Source organism: Pundamilia nyererei, unplaced genomic scaffold (genome assembly GCF_000239375.1).
Source record: "Pundamilia nyererei isolate P.nyererei 1_Seehausen unplaced genomic scaffold, PunNye1.0 scaffold00068, whole genome shotgun sequence".
In the NCBI taxonomy this organism is placed as follows: domain Eukaryota; kingdom Metazoa; phylum Chordata; class Actinopteri; order Cichliformes; family Cichlidae; genus Pundamilia; species Pundamilia nyererei.
The window spans coordinates 2,001,570-2,026,459 of NW_005187469.1; the positions used below are offsets into that span (position 1 = coordinate 2,001,570).

Sequence of the window (24,890 nt, forward strand, 5' to 3'; positions counted from 1 at the left end):
GTATCTGTTTTCCAAATCCAAACTGGGAGCTGCTTCTGCCGAAGAGGGTCCTGAAAGGATCTCCCTCCCATTCTACTTTTAAATATCATAGGAACCACAAGTAAGCCTGCAGCCTGAGAGCGATGTGCTCTATTGGGCTGAAATGTAATATTTAATACAAGGTCTTTAAGGTAAGATGGAGCCTGATTGTTCAAGGATAATGATTTTAAGTTCGATTCTGGATTTCTGAGAATGCTGCAGCATTTTGGGTCAACCGAAGGAGTTTTTAGGACATCCTGGTAATAAGAAATTACAGTAGTCCAGCCTAGAAGTGACAAATCAATGAACTAGCCTTTCAGTGTCACTCTGGGACAGGATCATTCAATTTCAGAGATATTGTGCAAATGCAAGAAAGCAGTCCTACGTAACTGTTTTATATGCACATTGAAGAAAATATCCTGATCAAAAATTACTCCCAATATTCCTCACAGTGTTTCTGTAGGCCAAGGTAATGGCATGCTTTTACTTAAATGCCACTATATTTATCATAGTTACTCCTGCTCTTAAGGTAATTGTAAAAGATATTGTATACTTACCTAACAGAACGGCTCCTAAGAGGGGTCCTAATACACAGAAATCCACTGCAATAAAAGAAGGTGTTACTTAGAACACCGTGACTCTGAATTATTCTGATCCGTTTGTTCATGCAGCGAAGTGCGTGACTCTGTAATTCTACAATTTAAGGAAAAAACATTACCACCAAAGACCAAATCCTTTAAAACTGCATGCTGTCTTTTCCCTTATCAGAATACTTGGTGCTTCTTTTTCATATACATTTCTGTGCACTTACAGTAGCACTACTGTTGCCAGGGGCAACCACACATATTAAATGGCTTTCTGCCTCCCAGGCGTGCAATCCGGGAAGGCAATAACTCCCATAGCCAGCAAATATCCCAAAGATCTGCTGTATCTAGGCTACCTGCATTTTATGACTCACGTCTATGTTTTATAACTCCCTTCCTGGAAGAAACAAAGTGCGCACTAAGGTGCCCAACTAGTTCTTTTCAGTAGCAAATGCGTTGTTAGTGTTTAGCCTTGAATTGATGGGGCAGTATAACCATGAATGCATTCCTCACAGCAACAGCTGCAGGGTGTGTTTTAAGGGTACGTCAGGCTGCAGATAGGATTATACTTACCATCAGCCAGGTAGAGTATTCAGATAATCTACTACAGTATAGCCAGTGGTATTATATGAGATTAAATTTGAGAGTTCTGTCTATAAAGAAATAACCAAAACTGAATTCACCTACCAGCTTGAAAGAGGTTAGCTAAAGAAGATTTGATTTCAGGCCACAGGCTTACTGATCAAATGGCTAAATTAGTTCCAAGCTGATACTCGATTTGGTGTGGGCACAACACAGGACACCTTCATAGTTCAAGGGTTCATGTGTTGACCAATCGCAGTGTTTAGATAGCAGTCATGGGGGCTTACATAATGTTGAGTAAGTGATTTCTACCGTCTGGTTAATTGGTGTATAATACACAAATGGAAAGTGGTGAGGTATCAGGTGTAGGCAAATTCCAGGCTGGTATCAATAAGACAGATTAAAGCACTTAGTTTAACTAAATGTTTCAGTATGACTGACTGGTGTAATTTTACCAGCAGCTCAAGTAATTTCGTTGCCTTACAAGACAAGACCATCAATAATGCAAGCGCTCTTCGTTTCACTACAGGGGCTCAGCAGATGAAACTGAGAGGCTGATGTTGCTGCATCATTGATGTCTACTTAACCAGAGCAGCACATATGACCCCGGGGCAATTTGTAAATCTTTTTGTGCTTATTGCCCCTCTTCTTACCTACACAGACACACGCATTTAGACACCTAGCCCCTTGGGGTAATTCAGTGCACAGATAGCTGTGACAGAGTAACATAGTTAGGCTGTAGCGCAGTGCCCTTTATGTCTCATTTGCTTGGAAACAGACAGAACTGACCTGAGGGTTACATTGCAGCCAGGCAGAGTGTTTTTTTAAAAAACATTTTACACGGAACCAACGATCCCGTAAGGGTCGAGAAGGAATGCACGTACACGATATCCCCCTGTTTCACTTTTAATCACCATACCTGTATAGAAAAATGTAAGTCACAAAAGAATGTTTAGCTAGAAGGTGTTACCAGCCCTTTGTTGGGGTTAATATGGGCTAATGTTTAAAATGACAGATCACACAGGAGAAGATTTTGGCAGAATCAAGTGGGTGGGTGAAAAGAGGTGTTGTGGTTACAAGGCTTGGGACACACAATGTCTCATTACAAGGACTCTGCTTGGGAATTGAAAACAAGATTAAACTGGAGTGGAGCTAAATTGCATCATCTGTGCCACAGGCATCTTGGGTTGTCACAGGCAATGGAACCTTTCATCTGTATTTTTAGTCCATTTCCTTCCAGCAAGGGTGCTGGCCATCTCTTTTAGACAGGCCTGTTCTGGCCCAGCAGTTGCCATTTCACCATTCAGCCAGCTACTGGTGCAAAGATGTGAATCCATTGTAAATTCACTTAAACACATCTTCTGAGTGGCAGAGAGGGGGAAACTGTGGCCTAAATGCGAGCTTGAGATGGAAATGTTGCAAAAATATCCAAACTGGCAGGAATAAAAGTATTTGGAAGTTTAAAAAGCACATCTGTTCCTTCCCCTTCCAAGCAACGAGTGAAAGGCAAGACCCAAGGCTGGAAGTGGTGGATGTGCAACAAGTGAGCACAGAAACAGTATAGGAGCAATCAAATGCTGCATAGCAAGTGTAGATCAGGTGGCTTGAATGCAGTTTGTCGAATCATAGCGGTGACTGTTATGTGGCATGGTTGAAGTGGCACAGTTGGGTATTTGTAGAAGCTTTTAGTGTGACAAATTAAAGCTGATGAGACTTTGCACTGCCTCGGGTCACCTGTCTTCAATTGCAATTAAGCAGATACCTCAGACACACCACTCAGAATTAGAGAGAGATAGAGTCAGTATGACCTGTCGCCACTGTCGTCACTCCCAACAACTGGTCAGACTGACACAGACTGGGATGGTGAAGGGTGGTAAGAGGGATTGCACAGGTCAGTGTAGCAGTGTTTAAATTTCTAACATAGACCTTTCACTTTTAGATAAAACTGACCCTCCAAATTAGGATTGGACAAAGATTTGAACTTTAGGTGAAATATGCGATTAGCTTTATTTAAAAGTCCCCAAAACCAAACAAAAAAAATCAGTCTCCCACTCCTTACTGAACTGAATCCCAGCACATGTTTTTTATCACACGTCCCTGTGCAAACCTCGGCACATACACTGCTTCCAAAGGGACACGGTCACAAGGAAACTTGATGCTGATTAGTTGTGCTTACTGAACTGAATTTATTATGGTGTGTGGATGCTGACATGTCCTGCAGACCTCTTCGGGCTGCGCTGCTGTAGCAAAATGAGATTATTATAGACTCAAACATGCCTGCAAACACACAAGATGTGCAGATAAAGTCACACTGTCATAAATGCCAGATAGTATTATGTCTTTGGCCGGTTATTGGAGTGGGCACATGTGAGGAGAAGCATCACAGCTACTCATTTCCTTTCACAGGGAATAAGAGAATGTACTCTGCTCACACAGTGTGTCCAGTGAAGTTTGACCTCTCTCACCATGCTGTAGTCGTTACCATGGATCAGCCCCACGACTCGAGCGAGGTGTTCGGAAATGCTGCTGGCTGCGAAGTCACTCTCGGCTTGCAGATTGTAAACTTTGTCATCTGAAATTTGCACGACAGCCAGTAGCAATGAGACTGCAGCAGATGAGAAATCAGAGAAGTAGGAAAGTGTGAGGCTTCTGCCTGCAAAGACAAATCACTGTTGGACCATAATAGTTGAAACATTTGAAACTAGTGGTCCAACATATATCAACAATACAGGATAGAGTTTACTCTGAAGGCAATTCAAACCCTCTGTTTAAGACTGTACAGTGAGAATTCGTACTGCTGTAAAACCCCGTGGAATCCCATAATAGAATTGGAGGTACGAGGGTGTTGGAACCAATATGTAACCAACTCTCTAGGGAGCACGGGTTGGCAGGCAGAATTTAGGAGAGAGAAAAGATGGGCGGATAGCGAAACGGAAAAGAGATATGATATCTCTATAATAAAGCAGACAGTACACCATGAAGCTCTGTGAAAATGCCAAGCCCACTCCAAGATTTGATTTTAAGGTCTGTTTGGAGTAATTTACTACTATATACTTCTCCATTTGAAAGATGCACTGGATATATATCTGCTGGAGGATGCTTTGCTTCTTGCTGTCTTCTCCGCAGAATTTATTTTATTTAAAACAAACAAACAAACAAACAAACAAACAAACAAACAAAAGAATTGCTGTTTAAAAAGCAAAAGATACTACATGATAAGGAATGGGTTATTATACTTGATTTAATTACATCAAAATGTGTGCCATGATTAAATTGTGTTCAACCAGCACGATTTAATCCAGTTTTTCGAGCGTAGAGCAAATAGGCATGCTAAGATGCAGGATGCGTCTTTTCTGTATGCTGCTGGTGGTGCATTTAAAGGAGGCTGCTGATATGCAGTCCCTCACAGTGTTGACCATTTGCCATAGCTGAATGTTTGTTGGCTATGCCTTGGTGCGGGTTCTTTATCTGCTAGGAGAGAGGCTCATAAACTTTGTCAGCTTGGACCTGAAAAGGAATTAAGTCTCCTGAGGGGATGCAAGCTAATATAAACAAATATGTGGGCTTACAGAAACACTCACAAAATGTTATTCTCATTGATACTATAAGTGTATATAAAAGTTTTATTGTCCTCATAACTCAAAATGCTATTTACACTTCAAGCTTTTCTTTCTGAACACAGCCATATACAGATTGTTCCGAGTTCCCATCGTCTTTGCTATGAGAGTTTATAGAGCTGAAGAGAGGATCTCAGCAGGTCTACAACTGCCTCTCACTCCAGATTTATGCATCAGAGACACTGCATAAAAAGTGAGTTGACATAATACTCTTTCAACACTGCACCGTGCGTGCCCTTTTATTTCAGACAAAAAACTTTTAACTTCAACATAAGCGTAGACATGTGGGAGGTTAATGTGAATCTGGTAGCGTTTGGTAAAGGTCAGATGTGACTGTCAGTGTGTGCAGATGCGTTCCAGATATTGGATGCTCCTGCTAAGACATGATGCATGCCAGCAATCTAAATTCGTTAGATTTAGTAAGAGGGAGACGCATTCAAATGCTTTGATTTGTATGATGTGAGTCACATTATCGTTAGCCTTGTCTGCCGAATGCTCAAATAATAAGAGCTATTAAATTCTAGCTTCAGGGCTCTCAGATTGTCATCTGTGCAAAGAGTAAATAGCTTGAATGTTACACAGCAGCAAAAGGATACAAAGTGAGCAGCACTGTTTTCGTTACAGATCACAATAAAATATGTGAAAATAATGAAAAGAGGAATATAAATGTTTTCTTTCGCTGTATTTGTGTTGCTTAAGTGAAAACTCAAGAGCAAGTAAATGTATTACAGTTTGATTCTTCACAAAAGAAGATTAATTGAAAATCTGGTCTTTCAAGTAGGTACAATGTTTCTGTTAAGTTCAGTAATTCTTAGACACACAGTCTTAGCTGGAATTGTGTATTGTGCAGAGGGCCACAGATGACTTAAGTAAATGTTCTGAACCGTGGAGTCACAGACCTAAATCTTAATATTTATCTGTTCAAAAATGCTAAGTGATTTAGGCGTGCCATATCTGGATTAAATGCCATCTGATGTGGTCATGTCTTAAATGATAATATCCATATGTTGGATCAGATATGAGTGTACTTATGTTTCTGCCAAATGTGGCTTAATTTTGTTCTTTTAAGATGAAGCTTAAGTTCATTTGATGTCTATTTCTTCAATGAGTACTGACTGCAAGTTTGTACAGTTGTAAGGAAAAAGAGACTTTAGGTTTGCATCTTAAGAAATATCAGTCAGTGCTTCCACTATTGAATGATGGGTGAAGTGATAGATGAGAGTCCCCTGGGCTGCCTGCTGATGGTATTTATACTCTCTGGGATCCTAATGAACGGATCGGGAGTCTCTCATGTTAATGGTCTGTGACGTGCCTGTCTAAAAAGAGGTTTGATCTAGGGTTTGCTGGGGGGAGGTGGTGCAGAAGGGTGTAAGTACCCAAGTGCCTTTGAGCTAGGTGCTGTTGCATATCTTCCTATTGCAACATTGGTGAGGCATTGAATTTCCACTGTTGCGGGATAAACTGGGTCTAAACTCAGAAATCCTCTGTTGTCATCCGCTTGACCTTTCAACACAGGCAGCTGTCGATGAACTATTTCAAAGACTGATGCTTGACAGTGAATGCAGACTATTTGTCACAGCTCACACCTACACTGTTTTTCACACATCCTGCACACACACGCACACACAAACAGTAAGGAATGGTTAAAAGCAACTTTTATTTTCTGTGTGGTGAATCGAAGAGGCATTTTAGCTGACGTATAACTGATGTTTGGGATAACTCAAACCGTATGAACAAATGTCTGTGAAGGTTCTCAGTCATCCAGGCCATCGTAGTCTAAGGAGCTTGGAAAGAAAGGCGTCTGGACTTCTATAAGTTGCTTGAAGACGTTTCACCTCTCATCCATTAACTGAAGGAGCTTCTCGGATGAGAGGTGAAACGTCTTCAAGCAACTTAAAGACGTCCAGACGCCTTTCTTTCCAAGCTCCTTAGACCATATGAACAAATAAAAACAAAAGAATGGGGCATGCAATTCTTCAAAGGGTGGTTAAATTTAACTGTTAGCCTTTCTGGAGTTTTACCAACCTGCAAGTACAGTTTCTCTGTGTTCCCCTAGATCTGAGTTTCATGGGTGAATCAGTGTGAGGGATGCATGGAATCACAACTCACAGAATGTACATATTGGACGATATATATATTAAGTCAAGTAGGACAAACACTCAGTTTATTAGTTATACCTTGCTAATACTTTACCTTATAGAAATTGAGACTCATCAGAGCAGGTGTGATTCTGTGTGAATTGTATCCTCAGTTCATATTAGTGGTAAAAGATGTGGTCTTCTACTGCTTCATCATTCAATGTGTTGTGTGTTCAGAGATGCTCTTCTGCATATCTCTGTGGTTATTTGAGTTACTGCTGCTGTTGTGTTGGTGTGAAGCAGTCTTGGTGTTCTTCCCTGACATCAACAAGACATTTTCACCCAGAAAATTGCCACTCACAGCACATTTTTTCTTTTTCTCACCTTTCTCTGTAAACCGTAGAGATGGCTGTGGGGGGAAACCCTAATAGATCAGCAGTTTCTGAAATACTCAGACCAACTCGTCCGGCACCAACAACCACCCCAAGTTTAAAGTCACTTAAATCACTTTTGTTCCCCATTAAGCAATAGTATCGACCATGTCTACTGGGTTGTTGCCATCTGAATGGCTGATTACATCAGAAAAAGTGTATTTGCATATTCATTCTGGATTTCTCAATTTCGGTTAAGGAACACATATTATTGTAAAATGTGAGAGCACAAATTATCATTCAAAGAATCAGTTTTTAGAGTTTATGACATATATATGTTCATAAAGGATCTTTAAAGTAGTAGATTTTTTGTAATAGAAATACATTATTTAGATGCTAATATGTCTTTTAAATTAGAGCCTGTACTACAGGTAGCGCACAGATTGTTATTCACCACATGCAAACCCAAGCATGCAAACCGTTTGCACTTTTTAATGAGATGTTCAGACATAACATATGTGAGAAAGTGACAGCTAACACTTTAAAGTAGCTGAACAGGAAGTTTATAGTGAAGCAACGGAAGAGATAATGTCTCATCCTTCGCCCTTTGCCTAACATTGAAATTTTTCTATATTACCATAGATAATATTTTTAGACTGTCTTCAAAGAAGTTGGTTTGTTTTTATAATAAAACGGTTTTTATTCCCTCTTTTCTATGTATTTATTGACTTTTTTAAGTTTTAATTTTATGAGTGACTCATTTTTATCATATTTTCCTGTCGGATTAATTGCAGATTTTATGCCACATTTGTACTGGTGTTTTAAATTTGTCTTTTCTTTTTGGGTTTTCACAGTTTTTCACTTTTTGGGTTTTCTTTAAGTCTCTTTAAGTTTCATTATTTTTTTCATTATTTTGAAGAAGAAAAAGAACATTTGGCCAACAGCATCTATCTAGAAGTCAAAGCTGTAAAGGTTTCCATAGGTGAACTTGTGGAGAGATCATTAACGGTTGTTTGCAGCTGCACACAACTGAGGTGTTGGTTGGTTGTCGGCTTTGTACATGCTTTGAACCACAAACATCCCCAGGTGAAAAATGTGGGTTGGCAGGGACCTGTTGTTGGGCTTCATGGTTAAAAACATTTTATAGTCTTGGCTTTCCTGCCACACAATACTGTGTTCCCTGCACTCACAGCTCTTTTGTTCTTTTTTATAAAGAGACCTTTTTTTAAAGTTTAATTAACAAATAGTGTTAGTTAGGCTAATAAACAATTATGTTAAATAAAGGACATTACAGGTAATGATCAATAATATTTTTATATCCTTATATAAAAATATTCTGCTAGATAGGCTGAGACACTGGGTGGGTATATCAGGGGCTGCTTTGGACTGGTTTGAATCCTATTTGCATGAACGATCCTTTTCTGTGGCTACCTCTAAGTACAGTTCCTCTTCTACTTTTCTTGCCTATGGTGTGCCACAAGGTTCAGTTTTGGGGCCTTTATTGTTCTTGCTGTATTTACTTCCTCTTCAACAATTATTGAGCACTTTTAAGGACATTTCGTATCACTGCTATGCAGATGATATTCAGTTATATATCTCCTTTAAGCCCTGTGATGTTTCCAAGCTACAGATTTTGCATAAGTGCATAGACTCCATTAGAGGTTGGATGGCTGGAAACTTTCTTCAACTAAATGAGGAGAAGACTGAAGTCCTTGTTTGTGCTCCTAAAAATTTTGTACCTACTGTTATGGAAAACTTGGGTCCACTTGCTGCATTTGCCAAACCGTCTATCAGGAACCTCGGTGTTACTATTGACTCAGCTCCTACTTTGGATGCTCATGTAAAATCTCTGGTTCGCTCCTGTTTTTATCACTTGAGAAACATTGCTAAGCTGAGTCCCATTGTATCACGCTCCGAATTAGAAATTGTCATTCATGCATTTGTTTCATCTCGTCTGGAATATTGTAATTCTTTTGTTACTTGTTTATGTAAAGCCTCTTTGGAGCATCTGCAAGTTGTTCAGAACGCTGCTGCAAAGCTTCTGACCAAGTCCTCCAACTATTCCCATGTCACACCCCTGCTGATTCAGCTGCACTGGCTCCCCGTTATATTCAGAATCCACTTTACGGTTTTGACCTTGACTTTCAGGGCTCTGCATGGACAAGCACCAACATATATAAGTGAACTTTTACATCCATACATTCCCAGCAGGTCCCTGAGGTCATGTGACCAGGGCTTGCTGGTTGTCCAACACATGAGGCTGAAAACAAAAGGTGACAGAGCTTTTGTAACTGTGGCCCCCAGATTGTGGAACTCTCTCCCTTTGAGCCTGAGATCTGTGGACTCTGTGGTCGCTTTTAAAAAACAGCTAAAAACTCATCTTTTTAAACTTGCTTTTGGTTGATTTTTGTTTTTTTATGTTTTAGCTTCTGTGGAGCACTTTGTGTGATTTTTATCTTGAAAGGTGCTATATAAATAAAAATTTACTTACTTATGAACCTGTGACATTTAAAGACTTCCTGCTTCCTCTTCACATTGAGGAGATATAGTGTTAACAAGGTGCAGCTTCAGTTTGCATCTCAGTGGATCTGTTCAATTTGTTAACTGCATACAAAGCAGTCCACAGAACAGTCCACTGAGAGAGATACACACTGCCTTATGTGACACTTTAATTGTAGTTTAAACAACACAGAATTGCACAGTATAACACTGTTCTCACTGCAGTGATGTTCTTTGGTATCTTTCATTGGATTTTTTATGCCTCTAATATTTTTTTAATCCTCCTATTGTAGAAGTGAAAGCAACAACCTTCAAGTCATGTCTAAAAACCACCAAGCTTCCTTTAGTAAACACAAGCAACACAGAAAAGTCAATACACAAATCTATGTCTTGCATATTAATAACTATATTCAAGACACTGGGGATTCACTGGCTTTCACAAGACTTAGTGGTCCCTGTTTGTTTGTTTTGATGGGAAACGCAGCTTATTGTCAGGGTTTCTGGGCCAGTATTTTCAGTTCATGTTCACTGTTTATCCTCTGTACGTTCCACTTCCTGTTTTGTGTTAACGTTACTCTGTGTGCATTATGTTCTAGTTCTTATTCCATGCATCGTTAGTTCAATTGTGTTCAACTGCTCACTCACCTGTCACCTATCAGTCATTGTTCAGCCAGTGTATTTAAGTCCTCAGTTCTCTCCTGGTCGGCGTCGCGTCATTGATGTTGTCTATGCCCCATGTTTGCCTTCCAAGTTCAGATCAGTCAGCCGTTTATTCAGTCAGTCAGCCATCTCCTGTTTTCGTCATTCGTCCCTCACAATAAACACCCTGAATCTTCACCGTGAGTCCTGCGTTTGAGTCCTTTTCTCCACATCCACTCAGCAACCCCTGACACTTATAAGAATTTATGTCCCTTTGACCTCAGGCACGCACGCACGCACGCACGCACGCACGCACACACACACACACACACACACAGCCTCAAAAACGTAAACATATGGATGCAATTTTTTTTCCATAATGCACAAGTACACACTGACTTTTATGCATAAGCAAACACTTGGAAATTTTCAAAGCACACGCTTACTAACACATTCCATCAGTAGCCACTTTCACACAGTGTGTTCAAGGCTACCTCTGATTTTGGAGTGCCAGCATGATACCTAAAAGTGCAGAGTGGACTCACACATGAGCAAAGGCGTGCAATGACTTCCTAATTAGTTGATTTCTTAGTTGTATCATTTCAAAGTTCCTGTGTGTTTTGTTTAGATTAAGTGTCTGATACCCAATTGTGTTCCAACTGTGCTAAGTATGACTGATAGCCAGCATATTGGAGACTTGGGACTGCTCATGACCCTTTGTCAGCTCAGTGCATAGTTTTTGCAGGAAATGACTGTAAATAAAAAAACAAACAAAAAAGTCACTATTGGTTTTACCTACTGCTTGTGTCAGGCTTGTCCCCCAAAATGAGAATTTTATACTGATTGCTTGTCTTTGAGGCATTTACTGCTATTTTTTAATTTCAAACTGAAAATCATTTCTTAGAGACATCATGTCATTGTGAGACTGGAAATCTATAGTTCTTAATATAATCTTAATTTTTCATCACCTGTTTTTGCCATCCTGTGATGGTTGAGGGGATTGTGTGGCTCGGTGATCCCCGGAGCTATGTTGTCAGGGGTTTTTGTTCGTGGTAGGGTCTCCTAAAGCAAATTTGACTTTTGTAACCCGGTCCTTTGCACCGTTGCAGCTACAGCTGGTTTGAAGACAGGACTGTCTGATTTGGTTGGATTTACTGCCGTTTCAATGATATAACAATAAATAAGGTCAGAGATTAACAGATTATACGGAAGTAGATGTTGCTACAGTTTGAAAAAATGAACTTTGTTTTGACTTCCTCTCCTTCAGAGTCAGTGCTGATGTTGTGGTATTGTCTGAGTGGTGACATCTATGTTGCAAAATAGTGCAATGGCTATTTGCGCCGTAACCGTGAGCATAAATACATGTGGGTGTTTGACGATGTTACTGGCAGTCAGCAAAGCGACCGACACAGCAGGTATACTGGAGCCTTTAGACTGCTGCATCCGCAACCCAGACTCAAATGCTCAGTAGAAAAGGAATGGATGGATGGATACCCTGGAAGCCAGGTTATTATATTAATGTGTTGTAATCTGTACATATGGTGAGTGATTGGAAACTGCATTCAGAGTAGATTGACTCTACTGCCCGGTGTATAATTGTAAAGGCGTGTCTTTTTTTGATATCTTGTCAAACAGGAAGGCAAGCTATAGTTGTACTGCATGCCACTGCTAGATATAAGAATAAGAAGCCAGGGAGGGTGTGAAGGTTGGACTTAGACTGAGACTGGACCAGTTAGACTGAGACCTGAAGCTGAAACAGCAGCAGGTCTGAAGCTCAGAGCCAGAAATAGAACGATAGAAGTTGCAGATAGGTCAAGCTGGCTCTCTCCGTCTCCTGCATCTCAAGAGACTGCGATATAGTTCTCTGCACTTATGTGTGGTCCAGATAAACCACAGCTTACAATAAGCATTTAAAGTTTATTTCATGTGTCTGGACGCAGTGGCTGGTATGGGTGTGGTAATTTTATCTTGTATATGATGAATCACTTATCTCATGACACCATGAAGATGATCTTATGTAATATAAGTGATTATTGTACAAACTGCTTGTAGTAAACAAAAATGCTGAATCGAGCTGAATAATACATTCAAGCTTCGTCTCCATTCATTCGATGTTGACAGCTTCATTTGAAGGAACACGGACTCACTAATTAACCATTATTATTATATTCATTCCTGATAATGGATTTATTTTCTAACACTTTAAAATGAATGCCATTTATATAATATAAAGCTAATAATATATGCATTATACTGTATCACAAGCAAAAAAAATGTCTTGGAGCCATTGCCGCCCCTCATCTGAAGTTAAAAATATGCTTTTATAGACTTGTTCTGGCCTTATATAGGGAAGCCTGTTTCCGCCACTGGGAAAAAAAAAAAAAAAGTATCCATAACTCAAAATTTCGAGTTATTTTCTTGAAATTTCGACTTGTTAACTTGTAAAATTTTGAGAAAAGTAGCTCGAAATTTTGACTTCCTTTTCTCAAAATTTTGAGTTAATAACTCGAAATTTCGAGTTAGCGCTGCCAATCAGTAATATACGTGAATGACGTCATTTCCTTGTTACCTGGAAGCTGAAGCCCTCAGCTACAAATGCTACAGCTAAGCTACCACTATTACAGCCAGTCATGAATACACAAATTTCTGATTATTTTCAGCGTGGCTTCACAAATGATGAAATCCTTGTGTTATTAGCTGAATCACATGGCGTTACTATCAGCAAGCGTACTCTCAAAAGCGCCAATTTGTTGCGATCCGGTTTTGAGTGCGCATTCCACGTAGATTACTGATTGGCAGAGCTAACTCAAAATTTCGAGTTAATAGGTCAAAATTTTGAGAAAATAACTTGAAATTTCGAGAAAGATAACTAAATTTCGAGTTATGAATACTCTTATTTATGTTGGACTTTGGAAAAGCAGATTTTAAAGTTTTGAAGTTTCAGGTTATACTAATAGGAATTTAGAGAAGCACCTTAAATTCTCTACATTCTGTAAAAATAAAACATCTTTCCCCATGAAAATATGTTTCACAGTGGGCTGTGTGGCATGTTTGATGAATTCCTGGACTTCCTGGTGTTGTGTACTGCCAAAGAACAGAAAGAAGAATGTCATTCGATTTCTCCAGTCATTTATTAAACTCATGCACAAACACATTTAAACAAAGCTGCAGACACTAAATGGATTTTAAAGACAAAAGATAACTTTTATGGAGTTTCCTGCAATCCAAACCACAAAGCAAAGAGCGCAGAAAGCAGAGTTGAACAGCCAAGCTACTGGCCCTGTCAGCTGGCTCATTATAGTGAAAAAAGACTCTGCCAAGACTTTGGCTATTAGATAACTTTTTGGAACACATCTTGTGAAGTTCTTTTAATTATTAAGCACCTGACAGATGGCCTGTGGCTGATATGCCAATTTATTCTGGCTTTTGGCATTTGCAACATGACCAAATGAACCAGCAGGTCCTCTTTTTTAAAAATCATTTCCCTTTCTTTCCTACCTGGACCGTCTTGGAGGAAGGGTTAGCATAGAAGGGAGTAAACAGTGCAGTCATCTTCTAGGCGAAGTGACAGCTGTGACAGCCCCCGCCCTCCCTTCCTCTTCTGACCTTGTGGATGTCATGCACAGCATGTGTGCACGGCTCTACCAATGAGCCAGCTCCTGCAAATGAACACATCTCTATAGACCCATGTGTGCGGGGTAGCTGGGACTTCAGCTTTCTCCAGCTGTGAAAAGGCAAGCAGAAAAACTTGTTCATAGGGCTCTAAGGCCAGAGCTGTAAACTCTGTTCAGTCTGTCTCACTTTAGGTTTTTCTCTAAAGGGACCGTTTATGTAAAGCACGTCCATGAAACAGTAACAGTGTTGTCTGCCTTCTTGCAGTTTAATAGCCCTTGGATGTTGTTATATTTCCCTCTTCCAGGCTATTTATTCACTGCAACAAGTGTTAACTGCAAATAATCATCACTAGATATCTGATTTGCAGCGGGGGACTCAAACATGTCATAATGATACTTTAGGAGAGAGTTTAACAGCTGTTATTATTATTATGTTATTAAGAGGGAGTTGACATTTACTGAAAACCTTAATCAACACGTGGACTCTATTCCTTATCAATTCCTTTTATCAATTTCTGTTTTTAAAGTACTTTATGTAAATTTGTCTTTTGAGTTTTTGAAACACTTTAGTCCTGATGTCTAAAAAATCTGGATTTTATACACAGTGAAAATTAAGATCTCAATATGACTCCTTTTTTTTCCTGTGGCCAGATTTTATCTTATTTATGCTCCAGATACTTTGATGAGACTCTCAAATCATTCTAAGAGCTGAATTTTAATGTGGTAAAATCTAATATGCTCTGAAGACATCAACTGATTGAATAACTTGACAGTAAACAAGTTTGTCAAATCACATTTTTACATTTTTTAAATCACACTTTCTTGTGCTAACGCATCTTTTCAGAAAATAAAACGTTGGGGTTACGTGCACATATTTCTCATCTTGAACTCATTGAACCTGGTGATTAGTATCTTCAGTGAGTCCAAGGTATACACTTCCATGAGCTTCAAGCAACAGACCCAACAGGACAGTTGGACGGTTGGACTCAGTTGACGCTTGCATTATGAAAATGCCTTTTCTCCATTGCATCAACAAACTCAATAAAGGCCAGCATGTAGAGACTGATCTGATATAGAACCATCATAAACCACTGAGGTATACCACATGAGACACCGCAGTTTTTCTCACAGTGATTCTGCAAATGATCAGCAGACATCAAAAACATATATCAGTTAAAAAGACAGACGAGAGAGACAGCAACTCTGCACGATGGGGGTCATAACTCTGTTACATAATGATGGAAATAAGAAGTTTAACGAACAGGTTCCTGAAGATGTGACAACTTATCGGCATATTGTCCAAGAGTGACCATAAAAATAGCACCAGTACTAAAGAGAGAAGTGCTGTGATAGGTGTCGTTAATTTAAAGCTTGTCAGAATGGCAACTTCAGACAGCAGTTAAAAATTTCAGCTGTTATTTGGGAGCAGACAGATGTGTTACCAGATAGCACACTGTGAGGAAAACCCCCTCTGAGCTGCAGCAGCAACCTGCCCTCCCTCTCAGCACTGAGTAGCTTAGTGAAAGGCCAAGAGGAGTCAGGGTGGTGATTTGTAGGCTAAAAATAGTAGCCTTGCCTAGTCTAATGTCTGGATAAATGATAGCTTCAGTTTGTTCTCATCAAAATCTCTCCTCATATTAGTAACCGCTCAGTTATAAACGTCAGGGTGAGGATGTTCAATAGACACTACGTGTTCACAAAGTTTGTGTTTGTGTTTACATTCTGGGGAAATAAAGTCATGGCTGTCATTGCTCATAATCGGCCTTTAAATGATTCTCCAAGTATTTTAAACGTCGCTGTGTCTCATTTTTTGAGCGTAATGAAAGAGTGTCGCAGTTTTTCTGATACAGTTTTTTTTTTTAGGAGAGGAGGTGATTAACATGATGTAAAATATAATTAAATGCTGAAGGCCACAGTGACAGAATTAGGTGACACAGTAACACAGACTGCTTATGTTGATTATATGTCATTATCGTGTTGTGAAAGAGCTCTGACAATGACTTTTTGAAAATTAGTTATGAGAGCGGAGGAGAGTGCTGTTTGAAATTTAAAAAGGGGGTCAGAAATTAAGCAGAAAATCTCAGTTCAACGCATTAGAGTGATTACTTCTTAAGTTACAGTAGATTAATGTATGTAATCGACATGCATTTCATTCTAGACTGCAGATAGCATTAGGTGAATCCCCAAAAGAAAAAAACAATAAAAAGTAGAAAATAACAAGTCAAAAACTGGGTAAAGCAGGAGCATCCTGCCAACTCCAATTTAAATGTCATCCCTCAGTGAGCGTACACTGTTAGTTGAGTGAGTGAGCAGCTGGAGGTGAGACAGTTCTGCTGTTTTCAATAATCATCCGATGCTAAATATCAGGAATATTTACCTGCATTTTCAATCCTAAAGGGAACAGATGGCAAAAAAGATAATTGAAGGAAAGATGTGACAGAGCTCATGATCTGTGTGTCTCATGTCACCCCCACTCCTGCTCACTGGCTGCAAATGTCACACCAGGTGGATCTCTTTTGACTCTGTGGGATACAGTTGGACAGCATTAACCACACAGCCTCTTTGATGATTGCTCAGCCCATATTTTTCCACACAACTCAATAAAAAGAATAAAACCATCAGTCGTGTTTTGATTGTGAATACCTTGTTTTTTCATTGCCTGAAACTGATTGTGAATTACAAAACACAGTTTCAGTGTAGACTGGAGCCTCTCTTGTTAGTGTCTGCTGCATTGGAGGTGAGTACACTGCCAGGTCAGAGACAAGAAAGCAGTTAGTCTTTAACTCAGTGTGTCAATATGCACTTAAGCAACCGAATTAGAGTCCTACTTTTGCAATAATGTGAATTTTTCAATTCGATTTCACAAGTGTTTGAAAAGAGATTATTTGTGTTGGTGAAATACGTTTACACTAATAGTTTATTTGTAAACTTCAGTCACATGTTGATAGGAAGGAGTGTATCTCATTGATACTACTTTTGTTTTCCTCTGTCGAGATAAGCCCACACTAATATTGAGGTCTGAGGTCTGGGGAGGCTAATTGATGACTGATGGTGTTACATTGTGTGGTTTGAATTTACTGCCATAGCAGTTTGTTTGGGATCTTTGTCAAGCTGGAAAAAATAAGCCATTACAAAGTGGCAATGGTGGATCAAATTCTGATGGCACTTTTCTGTGTTCATAATTCCATCAGTCTTGAAAAGATCTCAAAAATCACAGGTTGAAATGTGGCCCCAAATCTTGACTGACCCTCCACCGTGTTTTAGAGATGCCTGGAGACACTCTTGTCCCGCTCTTCTGACCTCCTCTGTACGTACTGATTGGACTTGAAAATGTAAAACTTCATAAGATCTTTTGCCAATGATTTTCAGTCCAGTCCTTGTGGACTTATTCATACTTGCTCTTTCCCCCTTGTTTGTTTGTTTGTTTTTAAGCTTTTTTTTTAAGGCATGATTCATATGTCAGTGTTTACTGTTTCAGCTGCAAGCAGAATGAAAATGAATAAGAAAGCTGCCAATGTCCAAAGAAAAACTTTGAAGTTACTTAAGAGAATCTTGAGCAAAGAGTACTACTACTCAAGATTAGGGATGGATATCGTTTAGGTTTTATCTGATACCAGTATCAAACCGGTACTTTTGAAACGGTGCCGGTGCTTAAACGGTGCTCGAACCGGTGCTCAAAGAATGGAGAACACAAACTTTGTCCAAAAACCTCTCATGTTTAGCTGTTTTCCTCTTTTTTTCTTTGGTCATTTTAGCCTTTTTGGCCAGGGTGAAGGGAGTATCTGCCATCAAACAAGAAGACAGCCGCATGTAACTACGACGGTGTTTGCTAGTTCACTTTACATGCATTAATTTAATAACATGGTTAGCTTGCACACGAACAACATTAAGCTACTCACACAGAGAAGAACGGCTGCTGCTGCCATCATCATCCGTCATCATTTCTGCTACACTGGCAGGGCTAGGGGCCAGGACTCTACTCTTCGGGTTTTTGGATGTTGCTAACTCCGGGTCCGATAACAGGCAACCCACCCGCAGTAGATGTGCTTGGTGTGAGGTCTCGATACCGGTACCCATCCCTACTCAAGATTGATGCATCGGAGAGCAACTTGGGATTAGTATCTAGCCCAAGGATACTTGGCATGCAGACTGCAGGAGCCAGGGATCAAACCCCCAACCTTCCGATCAGTAGGTGACCTGAGCTACAGCCACCCCCAAAAAGAAAGTCTGGCTCTTTGGAAGCAAAATATAAAGAAATGAAAGGTGACTCAAGACTGTTGCGCAGCACTGTGCATATATTCTAGACTTCTCCTGAAGCCTTGACATTAACGCTGCGCTCTGACAGTAGAAGAAGGTTTTGTTTACATACTGTAATGATGGAGGGAGGGAACAAGGGTTTGATTTTAGGCTCTCAATACTTTGACATCAGCCGCCCATGTTGATAACATGGGTGGAGAGTCTAGGATGACCCCAATCTTTAACATTATCCCCTTCTGCCCGCCCCTTCCTCTCCTGCCGGGAAACCCCTGTTCAGTTTCACCCTGCCAAGCTGTTCATTAACAGAAGCTGGTTGGCGTCCTGCTTGCTAATCAAGCTGGATTGGAGAGTCTGGCTAATTAGCCGACATCACTGCGCTGACCCCCCATGCTTCTGTTTTCATTACTGTCTGCTGGCTGCTTTGGGTCTTTTGATCAGCCCTCTGCTCTGTGTCTTTTTTTATCCATGGCCTCGTATGCAAATCTGCCTGACACACTACTAAAGGGCAAATGCTAAAATGTTTTTAAAGATACAAGGATATATTAAAGAACAACACAACACTAATTCAAAACAAAATGAAAGCATACCTTGGAGTAAATTGTTCTGGTATATTTTCCATCCATAGCATAGGAAAAGCTGGCTTTTGATTAAAAGCACAGACTAATGAGATAAAAGTGTGTGTTTTAAGCTCGTTAGTAATGTTCGTGTACTTTCTCTTAAAGAATAAAACTGATGATAAAATAACTGTTTCCTATTTTTTGCTCTGCACAATCATAAAGTGCAGTCGGAGTGTTAATGTGTCTCTGCTGTTGTTTTTAAGAGAACATCAGATTGTGCCCATCCCTTTTTAACAGCTCCACTGGTGCACACATGTTGTCACAAACTGTGCACACATGTCTTTTAATAGCTTTGGGAGCTAAGCACACCAAACTGGAAATAATTCTAGAGAATTCTGCTTTGCATCTAATGCATTTCTGCTGATGTAAAATCGCCCTGTCTGTGCATAGGACATCTGGGAAATCCTGTTGGCCCTCATGTTACCAAGGGGCATCCTTCACACTACATCATCCAGTCACCACGTGCTGTAACACCACCTAGCTGTGGGCTGCCATCGCGGTCTTCCTCTGCTGAGCCTAGTGATTGAGTTCGTCGTTGCTTTCGTTGTTACACTCTGCTTCCCCTGCTGTTCTGGCAAAGCAGCGCCACCCAGTCTGTCTTGAATTTCCCATTAAGACCCAATTAGGCTGTAATAGGGGATAGAAGCCACAGGAGTAAACCCTTCTGTCCCGCAGCTTTCAGAAAGAATGCGTTAATGGACAGCCTAGTGTGTGCAGTAATGTGTAGTCAGGTACACTCGTTTACAGGTTTCATTTTCTGCACCATTACGACTCGCCCTAGTGAATCTTTAAATGGAACTTTGCAAACCAAGCACAGCAGACAGAGTAAACCTACCAGGCTGGATGCCGATAACAGTTTGTTTAGGCTCATGTGTTTAGCTACAAGTGGTTCGACATGAGATATATATTTATTCACAACAGCCAGCATCACTCATCCATTAGCCTTGCTCCTTGGCATTGTCCTAGGGAAGGAAGTGTTTTCCTTTTGCTTATCTTCACTTTTGAAATGAAATTTTGTGCAGACTTGAACTGCTGGATGTACTGTATCTGTGTGAAATTTAATACATTAATTTCCTTCTCATTATTGTAGTAACTCTACTGTCATAAGGTAGTGTTATTACAAAATCCATCCATCCATTCTGAGCCTGTCCTAGCTGCCACTGGGCGATTGGGCAGTCTGCCAGTCTATCGCAGACTCTCAGACACTTTAGCATTACCGATTAACCTAACTCTACTCACCCGAAGAGAACCCACACAGACATAGGGAGAAGATGCAAGCTCCACGCAGAAAGGCTTTGGACAGATGGTGAACCTTACTGTAAAGCAACAGTGCTAACCCCAGCACTATCATGCTTTTTACAAAATACCTGCAAAATTGATAATAATCCTCTTTAGCAGTACTCGAACACAATGCTAGTAGCCTAGTGTTAGGTTACTTTAGCATCAGTGTAAGCAACACATCTGTACATTTACAAACGTGCCATCTCTAACACTGGTTTACCATTTCTTAGACCATTTTCATTCAGTGCAGCTCTAAACTTTTCAAGAAATTGAGCTGCAAAGACCCGATGCAGTTACATAGGACATCAAACAGTCTTTAAGCCGCCAGCTCCCTAGTACAAAGTGCTAACTTGGACAAACATGTATTTATTTGTCTTTTTGTTCTGAGTGTTTTCCATTATCTGGGAACATTAAGCCATGGTTCACCCTTTGAAAAGCTGATGTGAAATACACAATTGATGTGCAGCTGAATGTTTGTCCTAGTTGCCATCACTCATTCATGCCGTAGATGAGGGAATAAAGCAAAAGGGGAAAACAAGAGGATTATCCTTCAGGATCAGCTGTGTGTGGGTGGATGTGAGTAAGTACTGCAAGTGCAGTCTCCCTCTTTCACTCTCTCCACTCATGTCTGTCAACCCCTCTGTTATCCTTGTGTGTCCTTGGGTAACATACTAACTACTGACCTGTAGTCAGTGTGTTGGAGGTAACTAAGTATATGGTGTCGAGGTCGCAAAGCTCCTGTATCAGATTTACTCTCAATGCTGAATATGTTGTATTCCACACCCCCATATAGATTGTTAACTTCTCCTTACTTGAGTGTTTCACACATGAAAATGTTGTTAAACTTTGCTGTTTGTGTGAGCTGTTACCCCAAAGTTAGTCATCCAAGCCCAAACTGTGATTGTCCATCTAAAAAATAAATTAATTCGTTAAACAAAAAAACAAAACAAGGAAAAATGAACCCTTCAACATGTAATTTTCCTGTAAATCATAATTTATTTTTAGATAAATAACATATGTCTTCACAAATTTAGCACTTACAGCAGTGTAGCTGATTTCTGCAAGATCTGAAAAGGAAGCGTTTCTCTTAGACCAGTAATGGTGTAAAGCCTCAGCAGGCTGACATGGAAGAAAGTGGCAAAGCAATCTCACGAGGAGCCCGAATGAGTCTCTGTTGCATTAGTCCAGAGGCCAGTGTCAAACTGACTGAAATGACATTGATCACTGTGGCGCCTCACTGCGCGATACTGTCAGCTCTCGCTGAGATACGGGTCATGCATCTCCTTTTACTGATGATTTATTTCTCTGGGTTCAAGCTCTTTTCATTCGTTCTACGTTTGACTATATTTTTCACGATCGAAAAAAATCGGAGGGATGTTCTCAGGACTGGTACTTTTTCTCATAGGATAAGAGATGCTTTCCTGCATCCAGGGAATATATATTGGCAAGTGTTCAAATAGATGCAGGGAAAAAAATTTAATGAAGACTAGCCTGGATAGTGTTATTAATCCAAATCCACTTAAAGGGTTTTCTAACTGAAATGAATTTACAGGACAGCACAAGTTGAGAATGAGCAGGATGCACTGTGTGTTCTTGGAAAAATGGCAGTCTTCCAGATTTCTCTCTAGCAGAGAGTACTTCCGAAGCCTCATGTTGTATGTGTGAAATTAATGAATGTATGCAAGTGACTGGGAGCCTACCCTGTATACCGTATGCGGATGCTGCTGTAATATTTAAAGTGATCTGTGCCTTATCACATGCCCTACACATTATATCAGTAGCGATGATATGCCAGCCATATGTTTACCCTATGCATCATGCGTATGTTTGCACTGGGCTCTTGCTATTTACTGCTGTGTACACATATATATGAAAAAGGGAGGCAACTGCTTTTGCTTGTTTAACAGATCACATAAAGAAAAAAATGCTTTACTTAACACCTGCAGATATTTACTTAAGAAGTTTGCGCCCACTCCAGGTTGATGCTGTATTTTATGTGCTGAAAGGGAGTGTTAAGTGAAATGGACTTGTAATTGTCACATACCATTTTGCTGCTTAGTTGAACTGGACTGAAGGAAGGATACCTTAAGTAATGTCAGCTCACTCCACCTGACCACTATTTATAGTGTTGCAAATGTAGCATTATTTTCCTCAGCCTATTTTACCTGTAGCAACTCTACTTTTATCTACTTTTATCTACCAACACATTTGCCTGTTTTGGCTTGCATAAATGTTAAGTTTTGTTCTCCACATTCCCTTATTTGAGTATCCAAATTTCCCCCAAATTTACAATGGTTACCAGTGGGATGAATGTCGATGAGGCTCTGATAAAAACGATGGATGCTGCATTTACTTGAAAGGTAGGAAGGGATGTGTAAATGCAAATATCGGTCCAGTGTTCATGAATGACAAATGCAAATGAAGAACAATAGCTGGGGTGTTATTTTAGTTCTGTCTTACAATACTAGCCACATGTCATAATGCATACAGTGTTTATATTTATATATATTGCATGTTAACAAGCTCATTATTTTTTATGATATAATATATAATACAGTAGTGACATTTGAGGGTCTTACTGTATCTGTAATTGCATTAAAGATGCAAATCACATTGAGTCATTTTAATTGATAGATGGAATTCATTCATTCACCACTATCCTAAAATCAAAAGTAAGCCTTCCACTTGAGTATAATTTAATTTTATGTTAATATAATCATGTGGCAAATGTGAATGTGCTATGTGAGTAGCTCTGTGCATTGCAACACTGTGCCAGATCAGTTTACAGCCTGTAAAATGCTTACATTACAAGAGTGTTCATACTCTAAGGGAGCTGTGGATGACAATATTTAAGGCATGTCAGAAACATTAGGCAGATTTTTTTTGCACCAAAATATTAGAGTTGGATAAAAAAAAAAAGGTTTATTTGCACATGCTACAACTAAGATTATGTTGCTTTATACAATGGAAAATACTAGCAGAATCAAGTATGGAGGTTTGTCTTCCATGTAGGAAAAATAATAATAAATCCAACAAGTAGTTCTACAATTTTTACAGAGATGTGAGTCATACTCTTCCAGACTTACACACAGACTTACACACAGTTGTGCACTCTCATTCCCCCCATTAAACCCTAATTTCTTTCATACATTGAGTGATCTAATAATCATGTGGAGAGCCTGGAACAATGAACAAATTTAATAGAATAATAATGAAATGAAAGGCTTACACATATGTGCACAAACAGTTTGATAGGTTAGCAAAGGACCAACAAATCCTAAGACACTTCTGTATGGCGTATTTTCAGACACTTCATAATATTTTTATTGGAGTAGATGGAGTAGATTTTATTTTGAGAAATATTATATTGTAGTAAAGAGTCATGGATAATTATTTGAGTAAGCTGCACTGCATTTCCTACATTGGCACTCTTGAATTTATGAGCTGATCTTTAACAATAGCAAATTATTAAAAAGTTGTTGCAAATTGATCGGCTTGTCACCTTCAGTTGAACCATAGAATAACCAGTGATTGCCGTCTGTTAAGAATCAGCAGCGTATTATCTGCTGAGTGATTCCTCTGAGGTATTAGGTTGACTCATTTTGTCCTTCATTGATGACGTAGAATGCCTTTTTAACGCAGTGCTATCCGAGTGCTGATTTTCCACCTCGTCCCTTGCGCACAGAGATTTCTCCAGATTCTTTGACTCTTTTGATGATATGTAGTGTAAATAATGAGATATTCAAAGGTTTCCCTCTAAAATTGTAGATTTCTTTTTGGATCTGCAAACACTTGTTTCAGTATTTAATTTGCAATTGGCCTTTCTGGATTTGAATACTTGTACTGCGATAAATTACTCTCTTTGTGCCCAGTGTTTAAGTAAAATGAACAGTATATGTTCTCAGTGGTTGTCAACCATTTATTTTCTTACTCTTTTGGTCTTTGCAGGATCCCAGAACTAAGCACAAGTTCAAGATCCACACCTATGGGAGCCCCACCTTCTGCGATCACTGTGGCTCTCTGCTCTACGGCCTCATTCACCAGGGCATGAAGTGCGACTGTGAGTAATTAAGTTTAAGGGAAAAGTTTAAGAGAAAATGAACATGTGTGACTCTACACTGATTATGTTGTAGTTTAAAGCCATTTTTTCAGAATGACTCTTGTCAAAAAATATCATATGGGGATCTGTTCCCCTCCTCCTGACTTTGACTCATTAAAATTACACATTGTCTCTCTTCACTGTGCGGCCGTGTTTGCTGCACCTTCATAATAAGCCTCGTATCAAAGCTTTTCTGAGTCTTTATTAATATTTCTTCCTTAGTCTTCCCTTTAATCTTGCATTAGTGGATTAACGTCTGAAAGCCTTAATGAGCTCCTGCATTATCTGCTACATACTCAGAATGGCAGTTATGATTGCTCCAGGGTGTACAAAAATAGAGATGTGGAAATTATATTTTAGCAGATCAGCCACACCTCTAGTCACGCCACTATGTGATTACACATTTTGGTAGTTTTAAGCACTGTTAACACAAGGGTGTGCCAGGGAGGTACAAATAATACAACAGTCCCAAGGAAGAATGTGTCAGCATCACAACTGGTTTTCATTTATTTTCACCTTCTGACCTGATGACGTGATGATGCAACTGTTCCCAATCCATGAAACGACAGCTCAGCTGACTGACACACATGTATAAATATGGGTCATAACCTTGTTAACTGCTCTTCAAAAAAAT

The 24,890-nt window shown here is 39.7% G+C and overlaps 1 protein-coding gene across 2 annotated transcripts in view; it reads left to right on the forward strand.

Moving 5' to 3' along the window:
- prkcaa (protein kinase C, alpha, a) overlaps positions 1-24,890 on the forward strand; it is a 140,321-nt gene that overhangs the window by 52,217 nt on the left and 63,214 nt on the right. For both annotated transcript variants that reach the window (XM_005736288.1, XM_005736287.1), the window contains one exon: positions 24,106-24,217. In XM_005736288.1, the coding sequence (XP_005736345.1) occupies positions 24,106-24,217 (112 nt within the window). The remainder of the gene's footprint in view (positions 1-24,105; positions 24,218-24,890) is intronic.